General features: G+C 41.1%; 1 protein-coding gene across 1 annotated transcript; it reads right to left on the minus strand.

The window, feature by feature from the left end:
- Positions 1 to 9,641: 9,641 nt before the first annotated feature.
- ppp1r3aa (protein phosphatase 1, regulatory subunit 3Aa) lies at positions 9,642 to 15,552 on the minus strand. Its single transcript, XM_005725187.1, has 4 exons — positions 14,676 to 15,552; positions 13,771 to 13,829; positions 13,578 to 13,675; positions 9,642 to 12,912 (listed from the first exon to the last, which is right to left on the minus strand). The coding sequence occupies exons 1-4, from the start codon at positions 15,446 to 15,448 to the stop codon at positions 9,757 to 9,759; spliced, it is 4,086 nt and encodes a 1,361-aa protein (XP_005725244.1). The 5' UTR covers positions 15,449 to 15,552; the 3' UTR covers positions 9,642 to 9,756.
- Between the last annotated feature and the right edge of the window lie 3,610 nt (positions 15,553 to 19,162).

The following is a 19,162-nucleotide window of genomic DNA, read 5'->3' on the forward strand; positions in this document are numbered from 1 at the left end:
CACTACTGTATAGCTCTGTGTAAATAATCATTCTGTACATTCGATAATCTTTAATCCTACAACTGTTTACAACTTGCAGAGTTCCCATTTCTGTATAGCTGTATATCTCAGATTCTTTAAAGTTATTTATTTCACATTCTGTATAGTTTTTCATATCAACTGCACATGTGCCTCAAGTGGTGGATTTCAAAGAGGTGTCACAGGAATGACTCTCCTGCTGTCATGTTGTCAGCCATCTGTGTCCAACAACAGTGTATAATCAGGGCTTTATCAAGGCCTTTTAGTTCTTTGAAGCCCAAAGTGAACACAAAATAACAACCACTCAACAACAAGTAGGGGCGCAGGAGGGGGGAAAAAATTACTAGCATATCTATGTTGTTATTGTGGCTTCCACCACATACAAAACACTGTGAGATAACCACACGATAATTAACACATAATGCACTACTCGCAAGCATGAATGCTGGCAACAGTGTTGACCACTTATTTTGTATGGGTTACAAAGATTCACCCCACAAGTCAAAATTGAAGGAAGAAGGCAAGGCCTAAGACACCTGGAGGGCTGCTACTGGGGTTCCCATTGGTGGCTTGTTCTCTAATCATCCTCAGCCATCAGCTGGGTAAAAGGCGTCTTTAGCAGGAACTGGATTGACAGGGTGCTGCTCATCAATCAAGTGTCAGGAAAAAGGGAATGCTGGGATGAACATTCAGGTTGTTGTTCACTGTGGGATTTTTTTTTGTAAGTCTTACATTTGTTGAATTTTTTTTTTTAAATGACAAGAACTAGTTTTATGCTTTATGAGCTGTTTTAGTTTTTTTGTTTTTTAAATTGGGAATAAAGGAAGATGTTCTACTACTTAGACATGCAATGGTTTTACATCCTAGGTGGCATTTTGACCAGCCTAAGAAGAAACCCAAAGGAAGCAACAATACATCAACTCTGAATTACTGTACTTTGCAAACTTTGCAAACTCAATATACCAATATGGCTTGTCACGTGTTCCATAATGTTGTGCTGTGGACATTTATGTGCTTTTTGTGCAGAGGAGTTTCTTTGTTTCCTGTTCTCATGCTGTCCTCCCAGGAGCCCAGCATGAGTAGAGGTCTTTTTTTTTCCTCTTGTACTTTCCCATTGTAGTGTATATTTCAGTGTTTTTCTGTAATGCTACCGATCTCCGACCTGTATCCCCATGTGATGTCTGTGTTGTGTGTGTAAGGTCGGGGGGGGTGGGGTGTCCCATTCCACTGTAACCTGCATGTGGCAAATAAAGCCTTGATTGATTGATTGATTGATTGATTGATTGATTGATTGATTGATTGATTGAATATAACCCCCAAGTTGCCACAACCAATAGGCTGATTTTATTGTTACACTGATATGACTTTCTGGGAAATAATCACTTAAATTAGTAACCATGTGCTCATCCTATGTTAAGTCAAGGACTGGCCATATGCAGTTGTCTTTTAGATGTAGTACTCTGATATCAAGAAAATAGTACGATGTGAGTCACGAGTAACAGGTGCATGCAGGAATAATAAACAAATATAGAAGCAGTAAAGGATCGTGGCTGTATCTGCATGTACTAGATCGGGGTAGGCAACCTTTTTGATGACGAGTGCCATCTAAAATTTCCTCAGAAGTCAATGTGCCGTATAATTGCATTAGCAATAAATTTAATAACGCTCTATATTAACAGTTGCTGTGCTGAGTGGACAGCTCCTGAAGCATTTGAAGTGTCAGAATGTGGAAATTTCAACATTGCCTGAAAAAACTGACAACTAGTGTGTCTATGCAAGCTAATTTGCGATTTATTTTTTAATGCACCTTCTCAGATTAATTCACTGCGTGTCGTGCCCAGGGCTGGACTAGGACAAAAAATTGGCCTGGGCATTTTGACTAGAGACCGGCCCACCAGGTATTAAAAGAAAAGCCATAAAGCCTTTGAATGAAAACAAACGCTGTTGTGACAGTGATGTACACTGTCTTGTTGGTATATGTATGATTTCTATACGTTGTACATCAGATAAAAACTTTGGTTGTAAGAATCAGATAATTATTTATTAAACATTTTAAATGAGAATAAGAAAGAAAAGTATTTCTTTGTGCCCCCCTTTCCCTGTTAATGCCCTACCTGGCCCCCTGGCAAAACTTTGCTAGACCCGCCCCTGCACAGTTACCAGCTGTCAGCTACATAGAAAAGTATCCTGGTGTTATTTGTCTCTCAGAAACAGTTCATAACTTCCCCTCAACTCATTCATGTCACCTAAAAGGTAAACCTGTTTCTCCATCACCTGTTCAGCTCTGATGATTCAGTAAGGACATCTCCTGGTTTCATCTTCATGTTTCCCTCTCACCAGACATACAAACCGACATCATGACCAGCAGCCTTTACAGCTGTGGTGCCAGCAAACATCAGCTGATACTAGAAGGTAATATTAAATAAATTCTAACAACAGCTGATCAAGCTTAAATGTGCTGCTGTTGTTTAGTGCGACATCCGCTGGTTTCCTCTTTCTGGCGCAAAGTGGGCGATAAACAAACGAGAGACGGGACTTGCGTCAGAAATACCGATCAGCTGATCATTGATCAATTTCATGATTGAATGAGAGAAGAAGAGGCAGCTGACAGCGTAAAGACGCAGATTAACTCCAGCTTTGTGTCTTTTTTCATCCTAGCCGAATTATGGGACAAACTGTGTTCCTTCTCAGCTCAATACAAAACGCGTAATATTTTCTCTGAAAGATTCCGTTTTTTACGGCACGGTTGGCAACTCTACTAACTAACCTTATGAATAAAATAAAGTTCACTATCAGTAAAATCATAGCACCCACCCAGCTGTATAGAAACTCCGTCATGCTAGCTACTACGCAGTACGAGTTATTGTAACTGACTGTAAAAACTCAGCCCAACAAAAATAAACTACCCCTAAACTTGGTTTATATCTGACCCAGATAGACTGCAGGTCATAACTTCTTACCTGAAGTTCAGTTCACCTGACACTCGGACCGGTGGCCGCCTCAGGTCTCTCCTCCTCCTGCCTCCCCTTTCCCTCATCCACCTGGCCTCTCCTGGCAGCTCCGCTATAGCCACCACCAAACAACTGAGTTATTTTTTACACATCTGCCAGCATCTGGCCAATTCACCACCTTTCATTGTTTATACCGTTACCAAAAAAAATAAAAAAAATAAAATCATCAGCCCATAAAAACGAAAAATCACCATCTATGGCAGGTCCAGCTATGGTCGTGACATCAGTTAACCCTTCGCGTGCCAACTGTGGCATGCGTGCCCAGGGTTGCCGACCCCTGTACTAGATGAATGTTTTGAATTTCCCACTGCATTTTCCTTTATATCTCTTTGCTATGGAGAAAAGCAAAGTGGGTTTCTAACCTTGGAAATTATTGCCAAACAAAGGCTTAGATGCTTGCTTGCTTGATTGATTGCTTGCTCGCTCGCAAAGAACAAAGAACCACTGTGGCTTTTCTTTTGGGTTCATACAGGGATGTAGAGGGGAGACTCTCTCAAAAATGGCATGTCTCCTTGTATTAGCTGGCTGAGTCACAGGACAGCACAGAAAACAGCTTATTGTGATTCACTCTGTGCTAAAAACAAATCCCCAACCTATGAAATCACTGTGCATATGCTTTGTGCAATTTTAAAGTAAATTGTGTTATTTTAGTTTTTTTAGGGTAAATGCAACCTGTTTAACAAGATTATTTGTTTTCCACTCCTACTATCCAGGATCTCATGAAGTACTCACTATCAACCGTTATCTCCCCCCAGCGGGATAGACTTTGAAATCTTGTTATGAGAAGTGTTACATGGGGTTTGATATCACATTATCTTCTCTTCCTTGTCATCCTCCTCTTGCTGTTGCACAGTTTTTGCCTAAATCAAATAGTCTCACATTAATACAGCATACCGTATGAGTGATATATCTCCACCTCCTCCTCCTCTGCTCATCTTCCTCATTTGTTTCTCACACCTCCTCGTTGTACCGATGAAAAAAATCTCAACGCTAAAGATGACAAACAACTCTGTCATCACGGTAATGCTGCAAATGAAAGCAGAGGATGTAGGAGCTGTGTAATGAGTACTAAGTATAAGATACACTGTGTGGTGAGTACTCTAAAGTGGAATGCGCATTTTGGAATACAACTTTATTTGAGTCATTCACCACATTTATGAAATGTGGAAGAAGCACAAGTGTATTAACTGCCATCTATCAGTTTTACATCCTATCTACAGTCTGGCATGAAGCACATAAAATATGCACTCTTATGATAGTACGTCATTGCTTTGTTCTTAGAAGAACCCTGTACATTACACCCACACAGTGGGTGATAGTGTCCCACTCACCCATGTACAACTTTTCAAATGCCAAGTGGCAACAGCAGAAAGCCTTGTTGTCTCAGTGATGCAAGAGCCAGCGGACATCTGGGAATGTCGAGTCACTAAGCATGGCGGAGGAGGAAGGCCTAGATGCGGGGGGGGAGAGCTGAGACGGAGTTGGTTGGTGTAGGGTCGCAGACCGATGATGCTGGTTGAGGGAGCAAAGCCCAGGAAGCCAACTGCAGAGGAAGGCGGAGCAGAGAGGGTTGAATAGAAAGCGGTTCCACGACCGGGAAGAGTGTGGACTATGCAGTCTGTCAGGTCTCCAATCTGTCAGCAGAGTGCCTCTGGTCCCCTTAGGCCGCGCAACACGGCCCCGCCGCATTTTGCGCTCTCTTCCACTCACATATCCTGTCCTCATGCACCCTCTTGTCCCAGCCAGTGCACTTCAGTGTGCACTGATTTTTTTGCCACAGGACTGTTGCATTTGTCACTGAATCGACTGTCTCTATTCATCGTGCTCAGTTGACGATTTTTATAGATTTTGTCACACATTTCAAATAAAGTGACTGCACAAATCTAAAATATATATATGTGTGTGTGTGTGTGTGTGTGTGTGTGTGTGTGTGTGTGTGTACTGCTAAAACCTTTAACCACAATTTTGGTTTCCAATCCTCAGCTATAGTGGATTCTTTAAGAAATGGAGCCACACTTACATCTGCTGGAAGAAATGTGTCATTGCATGACTTTTTTTTTTTTTTTGCACAAATTTGCATTTATTTTTTTTATTGAAAGCTGCTGGTGGACATTTATGTGTAAGACTATACTACGAGATGAACTGATTAATCAGCCTTAGCAGAAGTACTGACATTCTGTACAACAATACAGGACACGGACACATTTTAAAGGCTTATATACCATTTCCTTCATCAGTTTCTCTTTGTCAATACACAGACAACATGGTCTCACTAAGGTAACACAATTCAACAGTACAAGTAAACAGTTGATGCCTTTTTTAAGTATTTGGTGGCTTATATAGGATAGAGGGTATCTCTCACAGGATAGCCACCATATCCCCATATAACCACATACCCATAGTTACAAATGCTAACACACAATCCACACTGCAATGTGAGAGGAGGAGTGACGAGAGCATTAACATCTGATGACAGGCTCTCATTTTAGTCTTGTATCACAAGGTGCTGGGTGTGTTCCAGAGAGTCAGTTATCAGTGCTACATCTGTGACACCCAGCAGCCTGATGTGAACCTAGTTCAAATCATTTGGTTCCTTTTAAACATTCCTTCATTTCAAACAAGAAAAAGAAATATGTGTAATTTATGTAGTGTGTGAAGGTTAAGCTATCTCAATGCTAAATATGCCATAAGTACTAAAACTCTGTTGTCATTTGTTGCAGATTTTTCTGTAAATCTTGAAGGGGAGCGGGCTGAAAAGGAAATACAATTTGTTGTGGTTTCTAACAGCTTCTGCACCTCTCACTGCTATCTAGATCTGTAAATGTGCAGCCTTATCCCTCCGCCTGGTGCAGCACTGATTAATTTATAATCCTTACACGTTGGCATACGAGCTAGTCAGGAAAATAACAAGCAGCCTTACACCTCTGGGTAACCCCAGATAATCAAGATTCTGTCCTTGTTTCTCAGATTCTTCCCGTCACTGCTACTTTTTGTCAGTGCACACCACAGTCTTTGTGCCAAATTTGCACTGCATCTCATCGGTACAGGGCCTTACAGAAAAAGTAGTCCTCTGCTCTGAAAACACTGGCTTTGGGCCAGTTTTCTAAAGGTGCCAGCATAGGATTGGAGCCAGCTTACAAAAGGTCAACATACCCCAGACAGGATCAAGTGACTTCTACTGGAGTGCAGTGTCACTCAAGCTGCCACTTTATTGCACACATTGTCACACAGTGAGAAACTCTCTGCTTGTGGTACACTAACAGATAAAATATTGAGTCACACAAGAGCCTCACAGGCACCCAAGCACCATAGTCAATATGGTGCCAAAATAAATGTTAGCTATGAAATACATTGTGTTGCAAGATACATGCCTGAAATATGCATGAATCCATTTTTCTTTGGGATCATGTAATCATCAAAACAATCTTCCTAACCCTTCTGTAGGGTTGGAACATGTATACAGGGATATTTTTTTTGTCCTCAGCACAAGCCATAGGCACAAATGGAATATGGGATTACAGTTGTGCAGAGACATTACTCTTTTTTTTCCTTCCTTCTGTTCTGTTCCTTCTGTTGTTGATTCACCAATCAGCCATTTTTGTAGATATAGTCATCTTTATACTCTTTGTGTTCCAGTATTTCTTATTCCTTCTTGGTTCACTTTTGGGCTTTATGTTGTGTTTGTATCAGCCAATGAAGGCCCTTTTTATTCCTTCATTCAGTCTGCCTCCATTTCCTGCCTTTGGGTCCTCTCTCCATCACCACCTACCTTGACAATCTGTTCATTTGTGTATTAGCAGATGGAGTTATTGTATTCATTGCATTTTGTCCAAGCAGCATAATTTAAAAATCCATGTCAGCATGTACAAAGGTTTAGAGTGAACTAATCTGATCATTAAAATGTTATTCTTCTGGAAAACAAAAATATAAAACATGACTTATTTGAATGTTTGATATTATTTTTCTTTAATTTCTTTGAGATACTGTCATTATTCCAAATGAATATCCCTAAACCTGCAATCTCCAAAAAGACGCAGTAATCTTTATACCAACATGTAAATCCAATAACAAAAAACCTGCTAACTTAAGGTTAAAAAACCAAATGTTTCTTTGCACTTAGCTTTTGCATGTTGGTTATACTGTCCAGTATCTGTGTAGCCTGCTGTCAGTTTACCTCTGACTATATCATTGTGACGCTGTTTTAAGTAAATTAATGACAGGATCATCTCTTCCACAACATTACCAGCAACAAGCTTCTCCTGGGTAACAGCTTAGCTAAAAGCTAACTTCTGTGGAGCTCGCTTTTAAGTCAACTGGCCTAGCCAGCTAAGGTTTGCTTAACTACTTGCTACTTTAAAATATGAAGCTGAGCTCGTTAGCTTCTTTCCTCAATTACCTTAAGATGGACACTGACACAAGCAAGACAGAAACACTGCATTTGCTTTGGATATTTTCCGTTTTTCATCTTGTGTCACAACCAAAGCAAATGACAAATGTGCTCACATTTTAAAAATAGCTCACATTCCTGCTTAGGAATCAGTCTCGAAGGCCTAGAGGCAGGTCAGAAACCCCCTGGGAACATGTGGTTACTAGGAAAAAATATATGTATTCACCAATTGGTTGGAAAGATGATAGTGGAAGTTGATCGCTGTTGCTAAGTTAAATAAGGGAAACAAAAACCTCTCTGTCCATAACAGTAACTTTTTTAAAAACTGATTTCACCTGACCACAGCAACCAACTCCCAGCACCCACTTGCCAACCTTTCACAGAGTACACACTTTTCCATAGCGACCGGAGTTTTCCAGAGGGTCACTGACTGGTCCCTAGGGCTGTGCAACTAACAAATTACTTGAATTGCAAAACATAGTACAATAAAAATATAATGTGAGTACTCTAAAGACTTACTTTAGTTCATTGTCTCAATGAATAATTACAGTAAGTATAACGACCTTGTACAATCAAAGTCTAGGAAGTAGTGAACAGAGATGGGCAGTAACGCGTTACTTTAATTCGATTACTTTTTTCAAGTAACGATTAAAGTAAGCAATTACTATTGCAAAAACGGTAATTAGATTATCGTTACTTTCGCTGCGTTACTGCGTTACTAAAACCGTGGGGGGTTTTTTTGCGAGAATCTCATGACAGTGACGTAAGCGAGTGCAACGTTCATGGCAATAGCTGTGTGCAGATCAACAATGGATAATATATCGAGTGCGGGAGAGAGTATGAGCGTGCAGCGTTTAAAGCGTGGAAGTACTGACCTTACTTTGAGTTTGATTCCGTAAAAAGTGACAAAAACATTAGTGTCCGCTGTTCACTGCGTGGGAAGAAAACTTCTTTTTACAGCAAAAAACCCTCCTAAACTTCCAAGCAAGCACCGAGTGCGCTACGACGTAATGGGAAATTCACAGAGATTGTGACCACTGACCACTGCGGCACACCTGCACCAGGGCAAACCTCCGCCTACCTCACCTCACTCCTGCTTTACAGGTGAAAATAGAGCAACAGGACAGCTAGTCTTTGATTTTATTTATTTTCTGCTGTGTTTTACTTGCATCTATTTGAAAGAGTGAGTGTAAACACAAACAAAAAAAAATATTTTATGTGCATGTTGCATATAATTAAATTTTTGCTTGATGCATAAAGTTAAAAGATTAAAACGTATAAAACAAGTTTTAAAGAGAGACGTTTCCATTTGATTACATTTTGTATGATGGATTATGCAGAAAACGCAGAATTGGGCTGAAAGATCTATTGCTTTATTACCTATTCAGGTTGTAAATCCTGTTTTTAAAAAGTAGCTAAGTAATTAATTACTTTTGAAAACAAGTAATCAGTAAAGTAACGTGATTACTTTTTGGGGGTAAGTAATCAGTAATTAGTTACTGATTACTTTTTTCAAGTAACTTGACCAACTCCGGTAGTGAACAAACCACAAAGCTGTAGTGTCATAAAACATGCATCATGCAAAGTTCATCAGTTGTGAAATATGAAAATGTCCAGGGCAAAAGAAATCTTGCTGTGTCAATTTAAAAAACAATGGGGGTTTCTTTGTTGTATTTTTTTTGTCACATGAATTTCTTTTATTGAAGAAAATCAAGGAAATTTGTTCCATTTGTTACATAATAAAGTGGTATTGGGCCCATAAAACACAGCAAACATACACAAGTCATACACTTAAACATTTCTGTGGACTAAAACATTCAACAAAAGGTGAAAATTCCTATGATTTTAACAACGTTCAGTTCAGTTTGAAGTTTATTGTATTCCTTTATTCTGTCTTTTTTTTAACCACAGAATGACGCCCTAATGGGAACTCAAATTAGATCGACTACTTGGAGTTGCAAGACAGATTTATACCGTTACAAAACATGCAACAACAAAAACATATTTCTGCACCAAATTCTGTTTGTTTAGTGAGTCTTATTGTAACTTAAACCATTTTTTTACCATTAGACTGTATTTAAATTAACCAAAAAATGCACGCGAGTCCAAAGACAGGTACGTAGTATATTGTGTTCAGGTTTAATGGTTCGTCAACCCCAAAAAGTTTCGGAATCAGTCTATTAAGTAACTTAATAGATGGGAAAATCAGCCAAGTGTACAAACACGCACACACACTCACACACACACTAATAGCACTGTACATGGTAGTGGACATTACAGTTTACAGTAGTGTGCTGATGTAGCACTCTTCACCACTCTTGCTTTTTCTTAAATCTTAGGCTATCCCACCATCTCCTTGTCTGTCATCACGTGTTGTCTCTTCCACTTATAAAACCACCATGATAATGAAAATATGTAGAGAGCTAAGACTGATGGGAAATCATAGAGGAAAACAATGACAAAGAATCCACTAATTAAGAGGGCATAGATTAGAAGTCTGGTGACGTGACTGAGGATATATAATATACTGCACCATACAAGACCATCGGCCTCTTTTAATTTCTCTGAGGAAGATGATGGATGTTTGTGAGATGGGTGGGCTGATTTATTAAAAATCTCTCCATGGGCAACTACACAGCCTTCTATTTGTCTGCCTGTCTCACAATGAGCAGCCGATCTTTCTTTTATGCGAGTGTGGCTTTCCAGATCCATCGGAGCTTCTGCCAGAGCTGGAGTTGTTTCAGGCAATGATTGCAGACTATGCGCATCTGAGGTGGTGGTGAGATTGTGACTGGGATTAGCACTCAAAATCAAATCTGCATGTGATTCAGAGACAACGTGAGCTTGTTCTGCTATGTCAAGTAACTTACTTCCTTCTACCACAGAGCGTTCATGGCCTTTAGTGGGTACAGCTTGCTCCAGCCCTTGACAGAAACTTGAGTTTGGATCTGTTGGTAATTCCGTCAAGGAAAATACCCCTGAATCAAAAGTGTCATTGAGGTCTTTTTCAAAAAGAACATGGCAGCCTTGTGTAGTATCGCTCAGCATGCACCCCATTCCATCAACAATATCAGTGTGTCTATTTGATGCCTGCACTTCTCTGCCAAAGACCTCTTCCCAAATCCCCCTGACCAAATCTTCTACAAATCTTTCTATGAAGATCTCCTCCAATCCCACCTCTATCACCTCAAGTGATGCAGTATGTTCTCCCATAATAGGTTCTTTTGTTCCATGTGACAGCTTTTTATATTCAACACGCAGAGAGCTCTCAACTTCTGCTGACAACTCTTCTTCTTCTTTCAATTCTGCCGGTGCATTCTTCCTCTCCCCCTGAGGGCCCTCCACATTACCCATTAACTCCCTCCCTGCTTCCATTTTCAGCTCCCGAATGCTCATCATCTCATCTCTGTCTTCCTGACTCGTATCTCCTTCTAGTCTTTGTAACGTCTCAGATTGGTGTTCCGCTGAAGTGTCTTTCTTTGCGACATTCTCTTTTACTTCGATTTCCTCTTGGCTCGTTTCACCGCATATGTTCTCATTTTGACCCTCCGTGTCTTCCTGTGAATCGGTCCATCCCACTTCAACCACTTCCAGTCCCTTTGGGTTGCATTTATTTGCTGGAGGTCTGAATGTATTGCAGCCACTTTGGAAAGCCTGGTTGACTTCATTTGATTTCTCTGTTGGTCTCGTCTGCTCTGATGGATTTGCTATTATTCCGTTGCAACTAAAGCTTTTTCCCACCTCTGTCTTGTTGAAGTTTAATCCGTGTTCACCTTCTTTCAATTTCACTCCACTTTGTTCCATTTGTGATTCCTGCTTCATCTCAACTTTTGGCTCCTTGCCTCTTTGGACTGACTGTGACTGTTTGTCGTGCACATCCAAAATTATTGATGCACTCACATCTAAAGCTGTATCATTATGTTGCCATGCTTGATCATCTAACGCCTGGAACCTTTCCTCTGCTGTACTTATTAGTCCCTTTGTTTCCTCACCTGTTGTTGAAAAGTAAGTTTCCTGCTCTGTCTCTTCGAGTGCTGTCACGCATTTGGTGTTCAATGGAACGCCTTCATTCAATTCAGCTGCCACGATTTTGTTTTCCTGCTTTGAATCAAATCCACCATCGTGTAGATGTTGAGGTCCTGTTTCATTTCTATCACTCTCCTGCTGATTTCCACCATTTCTGTTTGGCCCAAATTGCTCACACTGCATTTCATCTGCATACCTTGGGGAGGTTTCACTCTCTTCTGTTCTGTGTGGCCTAAATATCTCCTCCTCTGTAGATGCTTTATTTTCCGTATAGTTCATCATGATGTCTTCCTCCTCCACTCCTTTTCTGGATGTGGAAGAAACATACCTCGCCCTATCCTTTGTCCCTTGTCTGATTGTCTCCCTAAATGCCAGCATGTCATCTACACCATTGTGTGTAGTACCTGTAACCTCTCCTTCCCCGGTGGAAGAAAGACCCTCATCCAGCCTTGCTCCCTGTGAGATACTATCAACAGCACTGGCATTCTGAAACCCTGGCATTGCTGTCATGTCTGTTGTCTCCGACTCCCCTGAGCTTGTTATTAAGTCAGCCATGTGTGATGTGATGGGCTCCTCTTCTACTTCTTTTGCTCCTCCTATTATTCCTTCTCTTTCTGGCTCCCGGACCACATGCTTGTGACACTCGGTTGAACTGTCAATAGAGTCCTCGGACCGCGGTGCCCCCTCGAGGCAAAGTTTCTGTGGAGTGTCTGTTACAGAGCTCGTCTCTGACCTTTGGGATGCGTCTTGTGTTGCTGCGTTGTCATCTCTTGGGCTGGTGACACATGCCTCTGCTGACTGGTGGTCTTCGGTGTTCAAGGCAACATTAGCAAACAGTTCTCCCCATGTGTCTGACAGAGGCTGACGTGCATCTAAGCAGTGTGCCTGTGCGGCGGCAGAAATATCTGCACCCAGTTGAAATTCTCGAAATGCTGAATATTGGGGTTGGAGCCCTTTGTCGTTTGAAGGAGACACTGATGCTGCTGTCTGCAGCCATTCTGACTCTGGAACGTTAGAATGGTCGGGCCCATTAAGAAAGGCCTGCCACGCATCGCACACAGAGGCTTTTTTATTGTCAGTATCATCTGTCCCAGGAAGAAAGGTCTCCCACATGTCATCAGCAGAAGGTGCGTTTTCTTCTTTTGACAAGATCGTTTTAGCTCTTCCGCTCCAGATGTCATCCGCGTCAGCCGTCTCCCACTGCTGGGGTTTGTCATTGCTCCAGTCCAGTGTAAGGAGAGGAATCTGATGGTAGGTGAGGACTTGCGGGCACTCGTTCGGTTGCGCCTTTTGGTATTTATAGAGCATGCTGGCAGAGTCACCCCAGGGAGCCGGCATAGACTGAGAGGCTTTCTGGCCACTGGCTGAGTCACATGCAAGATTCTTGGATTCTTGATGCGTTCTTTGGGAGAGGTAGTCCTGCACACGTGCCAAACGTGCTGCTTTGCGTCTGCTTTTTACGCTCTCCACCTGTCAAAAAAGGCCAAAAGTCAAAGCAGTGAGCTTTGTTAAGTCACTGTGCTGGCGAAACCCTGATATTTGGCTGGTGATTAAAATGTGCCTTTCCTTTGAGTATTTTTATATATCCAAGATGCAATGCATTTCAATAATCTAGCAACTTCAGACCTATTCTTGTTTGACTCATCAATTTTCCCACATGTTTACAAGCATGCTCCATGTATTATTAATGGACTGAATGTGAAGGATTTCAGATGTGTTCCTAAGTATCAGGTTAGCTAACTTCATGTACCCTTCTGGGACTCAGTGTGCAGTATAACATGCACCACTTCCTCAGCTATCATTTGTACCTTGGAGACAAACTAGAACTGCGTTTTTATGATGACACAAGATACATTTTATGGCTAGGGGAGTTTACTCTTTGGCGATGCTGGTGTTTTCTAATTTCCTAAAACACTGAAGACACCCCAAACATTACCCCTTCTGGCGTTATCTCTGTAAATCCCTATGACCCACACTGCCACTCCTTTTTCTCTGTTTTTCATCCTCTCTTAAAAGCATGGTGGGAACTGCTGAACCTCAAACTGCAGCCTCTGGCCTAGCACGTTACTTCATTATCAATAAATGCTTTTCATTATCATTTGGGGTAGGGTAAAATAATATAAAAAGAGCCTCACCACAGTTCTGTGCTCATCACTGTGAAGTAATAACTGGACATCTTTGCTGTCCAGTGTCTGCCTGTGGGCCTTTTCTGCTCTCTGTGTTGCTTCTAGTTCTGCAAAAGACCAAAAAAAGGCAAGGGTGAAAGTTTTGTTGCACATTAAAACATATATGCACACATGCATGCATATATAAACACTAAGTACACACCTGTAGCAACTGTTGCTGTGTTAGCATTATCCCGGGTCTTCTCCACTGTGCTTCCATTCCTGTTGTTCAAAATAAGATATGGCTAGCGTGACATAAGATGTTTTCCAGACAGTACCAGATAATTAATTTAACAATCCATTATGTATAGTATTCATCAGATCTTTTTGTAGTAAAAGGGGTATTGTTGCTCTCTGTCCTCCAGATGTTGTGTTTCATAATTTCGCGAAGCTTAAAGTCCCCATAAACACCTCGAGCACTGGGGTTCAAGTCAAATGGTATAATAGAAAACAGGTTTCAATCTTTTATTAAAGACACGCCTTGAACAACAACTGGCCGTGCTGTATAATTATGCTACACAGTATATAAAATGCCTATTATGCACGTCCAGACAGTGTGTATCTGCGCCAGAGGCCTTTGAAATATGTTTGTCTGCTGCATTATCTGGCCCTTGTGCTGCAGCAGCTCAAAGCCAGAGCATGCACATAAAGGGGAGCTATAATTCTTCAGGCATAAAAAAAAGAATTTTGCAGATGGGGTCAAAGAGGATAAAATGAGCATATCTTGCTACAGTGGAGACGTCATGGAAACCGGCGCATACATCTGGCCATAAATGGGCAATGTGTGTTCTACAGGCCACTGGATGGTTACATAACACCTCACTGTAAACACACAATGGCCCAGTTAGTGGAGCATATTGCTTTCAATGACTTCTCTTAATGAGAAGAGCAGCACAGTGTAAGTGCACTTGCACCGTGCCGAATTTCAAACTTCCTTCCACAGTAATTGTAGCTACAGGGCCGTTCTCGCTATAATAACACAAAAAAGTCTCACAGAAGGCTTTGGTTGACATACAAGTGACTTCCTTCTGCAGAAAGGCATGTTTAAAAAAACTCCGACTTTCACACCTGTTAGCTTTGAGACAGCTCCTCTTGCTCTTGTAGCTCTCCTCTTGCATGTGAGGCCCGTGCTCCTTTATCTGTCCCTTTTGGTGGCAGAACATCACGTAGTTAAGTCCTTTGTTGTTAGCCCAGAATGTGCCCGCTGATGATTCATAACAGAGACAGAACTCCAATCTAGTCCCTTCTCTCTCAAACGGAGGCACCAAAGTATACTTGAAGGCAAACCTGTCTGTTTTTCTATCACTGGACCCGGGCACATAGTCTGCCAGGAGGTCAAAGCAGCTGTTCCAGCGGTCGAAAGTGATCCGGGCAAAAACAGACTTACTGTAGCAGAGGTTGACCACCCTGACGATGCCTCGAAGGGTGGTGGTCCCTGGGAGGAGTTCAATGCTCTCCAGCTCGACCATCTGTGCCTGCAGCCTCTGTTCCAGCTCCTCCGGGGATGACGGGACTGTAAACAGACAGCACATATAGAGCTCCTCTAATGAATGAAGTGCCTCCTGCTCAGCAGCCCGACTGACTTCTAGTTCTGCCGCTTCAGCACTGTCAAACTCCTTGACAGAGACCAGGTTGAGGCCAAATGCATCTGCAAAAGACACCTTCCTGCGAATAACTGGTGGGGGTTCTGGTTCCGAGTCGTCATCTGTCTCCTCATCTGTGGTGGAGCCCGTGAGAGAAGAGGCCTTCATTCCCCCCTCATCCTGTTTTCCACTTTTCCCTTGTTCCTCCTCCATCATCAGCCCGTCCTGTCGCGAGGGTTGAACGCACAGAGTCTCCATAATACGCGATGGTCTTGAGCTGTCTGCCTGTCCTGCCGTCTGTCCACTAGGAGGGTGGCACAGACCAGAGTGACCCTCGCCCGGCTACAGTGATAGTGTAGAGGGGAGAGCAGGGAGAGGACGTGACTTGACAGACGGAGTTCGGTTACAGCGAAGCTCGTGAGCCTGAGCCAGGCCTATTAATAGGACACATATAACTAGACCAAGGCTGGCCTGTTATCCTCGCGGTTACGCTCTCATAATATGTTTGTTAGTAACATCATAACTACATGAAAGCAAAGCATTTACAGAGCTCTACAATGGAAAATTAGTGCAGAAAAAGGACATACTTGAAGCTACTTTGAAGTTTTTTATTTTATTTTACATTTACTTGCTTTGCAGCAACAAAGTCTTAAAAGTTTCACATAGCAAAATTTCTACCTGCTTTTCGACAATCCACACCTGATACAGTATCTCTGCATTCTTGGCTACACTGTAAAAGCAGTTGTCTAGTTTTACTTAATGGTGATCAGGCCTCTGGGTATAAATCTAAAGCTCAACAGACTAAAGTTTGATGAAAAGTGATCCTTTGAAACAGCACAAATGGAGAGTGATCGATCAACCTAAGGACTGATTGTTAGCATAAGGCGCACATATGAGAACAGCTCTGAGATGCTTTAGTTTTTGTTCAGGAATCTCACCAGTGTTAAAAGCAATAAAATGTAAAATGCATTTTCCAGACAAAGTAACTATTAGTGCTGCCGCTTCAAAGTATTTACTGACACTGATCAACTGAAGTACCATAGGAAGCTACAGTAAGTTCGTCTGAAACTGAAACTGAATTGCCACACCTAAATTCCTTGTGTTACCAAGTGTGTCCCCTGCTGAAATGTCCCCTAGAAAGAAAAGTATCATCCTACCCACTGCAGGGGAGCTGCAGCTGACTAGTCACCTCCACGTGGACAAGGAAATGAAAGCATGTCCACACTGTCATCAATAATGTATCAAATTAGTATTAGTTCTGTTGCTGTTCTTGGAAGGCCAGGGACTCTCTTGTATCATCGACATTAAAGCAGACTTAATTTTCACTGCATCTTGGACAACAAAACAGAACATTATTATGAGATTGGACTCTTTCTTTGGCTGTGTGCGTGTGCATACTGGCATGATTTTGCACAAAGTGATCTCAGATAGGAAGTTTAATTCAACTAATCCTTGATATGCTGGATAAGTATACCCCCAGATCTTGTATATCTTGTAAATAGACATTGGTGCTTGTTGTATAATCTTTTACAAGTGTGTGAGTGGGTTTTCTTTTCCCCCAAAGGACCCTTTGTTCTTCATACTTAAGCCAAAAATGCTCTTCTTGGACTTTTCAACTGCAGTTTTAATGACTAAGTTGCATCATTTGCAGCGTATGAAAAGGCAGACATGTGACAAGTGTTAATTTGCTACAGCTAAGTGCAATCATATAAAATACATAACATTAAATGCATACAGTCAGTAGCAGGAATGCTAAAAAAAAAGTCTGCTAGACGAATTGTGTGACTAAGTTTTATCAGTAGATGGCACTATGTGATCATAGTAAAATTCATGTCAGCACAAGTTAAAATTCATTTGCATTTCCACTGTAGTCTCCCTTAGTGTGATAATGAGTTCCAGGCGTACAGTTAGCCTTGTCCACAAACAAGATCATTACAGAAGGAAAAGGTAATATTAACATTTCTTCTGTGTACCTAAGACTTCCTGTGCCAGTTACCTTCATCAGAAAGTTGTTTTCTGTTTTAAAGAATGACCAGTAGGTGGCGGCATACCACCGTCACAATTCCACGAGACTGCTTTTCCCTTCATGTCCTCATCATTTTGCAGATGCTGCTTCCTCTAATTCACATTTCACGGAATATTTAGTTGCAATAAAGATTTTTAACACAAACAAAAGCACAAAACGGTAGAAAAGACTGTGTGCGTATACCACACAATTACTGGAACAATCCCAGTTTATATTACATCAGACAGATAAGTGTCTAATACTGTATTTTTTCAGATGATTTCAGAATATAATAGGGGTATTCCGTGCATACACGCCAACAGGAAACAGCTTTCAGGATAATGCTGATAAGAATAATAATAACTAAAAGATAATGTATTTTTAAAAAATATTTACGTATTTAGTCAGTAATAACAATAATAATGGTGATAACAATACATCTTTTTTTGTATATTAAATTCACATGGCCACACTACACAGCAACATGTACACATCACCTACAACCGTGTTTCTCTCAATTATTTGTAACATAAATAACACCAGATATATAATCTTTAAATGCACTAATCGCCCTTCTTAAGCAAAACACTTAGCTCCTACTCCTTTTCCTTTCCCACTTGATATTATTCTGAATATTTATTTCTAAGCTATGAACATCGTAGCGTTTGAAGAAAAAAGGGGGAGGTGGGGGGGATAGAAAGAAAAAAAGAAAGAAAGAAGAGGAAAGACGAGATAGAAGAAAGCAAATCATTTTAACTACTGCTCAGGGTTGTGCTCAGTGTTTGACTGGCTTCGGATCTACTATTAGATGAATAAATACACTAAATTACGTTGTAAAGGTATGACAGAATAAGTAATAATAAAATCCTCCAGTCAAGAATCTGTACATGTTGTCGTATGTTTTTCTTTTGTAAAGTATTTATTCAACAGTGATTTTATGTATACAGAGTTTAACCTTAAACGTGTTTACACTAAAGCACAATTTTAATAACACTCATAATGATGATGGCGTTTAGGATATTATGTTTTTCACGCACTGGTTTCCAATCATCCTCTCAGTGTAAACACTTGTAGACAACCGCGAATATTTCTATCTGCAAACCTACAATTTAATGACGTGCACGTAAAAACGCCAGCTTTAAAAATGTCACCGCTGATGAGAGAGGTGCAGTTTAAACTCTGGCTCGAAAGCTGCTGAAGATTTTAAGGTATATTTGTTTCCATCGATGCTTTAATTTGCATTATTATTTGTTTAAAAAAAAATCCTGTCGTGCAGTTTTATGAAAGTCGGTTAATTACGCAAAATTTGAGAGGAGAAAACACACAAAATGACCTATTCCTTAAAAAGATTCAAAAGGGAAACAGTCACGATTGATGTATGCCGGAGGAAGCTGCTACATAAAAGCAGATCCTCTTGATGAAATATTGCAGGAACATTAAAGGCATATATTGATTCTTTTCTTCATTTTAATAGCGGATGGTTTCGCACTACTTCTTTGCGAGTTTTAGCATATAAAGTCAAGTTTATCAAAAACAAGAAATGTTGCTTTTTGGTTGGCGGGATCGTCCCATTAGTGGAAGGTTACCGGTTCAATCCCCAACAATAATATCTAACTATGGTGAACGCTTCCTCACACGGGCAGCAGCTCTCCCCGCTAAAACACTTAATAGTTAAACGTTAGCGAAGAGTGAAAAAAAGGGGGGGAGCAAACTTTTAAAAATACTTTTTTTTTGTTTACAGAGCAGGTGGCCCTGACGTCACACGGGGTCGCAGTACGCCCAAAAATAACAAACACACCTCCGCGAACAAGCAAGTGCCTCCCCTGGGGGGGTTCTAGTCCCAAATATACTACTTGCTTGCCGGGTTGCTGCCTGATGTGTGTTTGAATCGTAACGAAAGAAAGAAAGAAAAAAAAAAAAAAGCCGCCGCTTCTTCTTCCTCGCATTGCGCGTCATTCAAACAGGAC

The sequence above is a fragment of the Pundamilia nyererei genome, unplaced genomic scaffold, assembly GCF_000239375.1.
Source record: "Pundamilia nyererei isolate P.nyererei 1_Seehausen unplaced genomic scaffold, PunNye1.0 scaffold00014, whole genome shotgun sequence".
Lineage (NCBI taxonomy): Eukaryota > Metazoa > Chordata > Actinopteri > Cichliformes > Cichlidae > Pundamilia > Pundamilia nyererei.

Bases quoted from the DNA above. Each gene is read 5' to 3' on its own strand.
- ppp1r3aa (XM_005725187.1), bottom strand. From the start codon at position 15,448: ATGGAGACTCTGTGCGTTCAACCCTCGCGACAGGACGGGCTGATGATG. The intron at 13,830-14,675 runs GTGTGAAAGTCG...TTTGAACAACAG, and splicing joins AGCTGTCTCAAAGCTAACAG to GAATGGAAGCACAGTGGAGA. The intron at 12,913-13,577 runs GTGAGGCTCTTT...CTTTTTTGACAG, and splicing joins GTGATGAGCACAGAACTGTG to GTGGAGAGCGTAAAAAGCAG.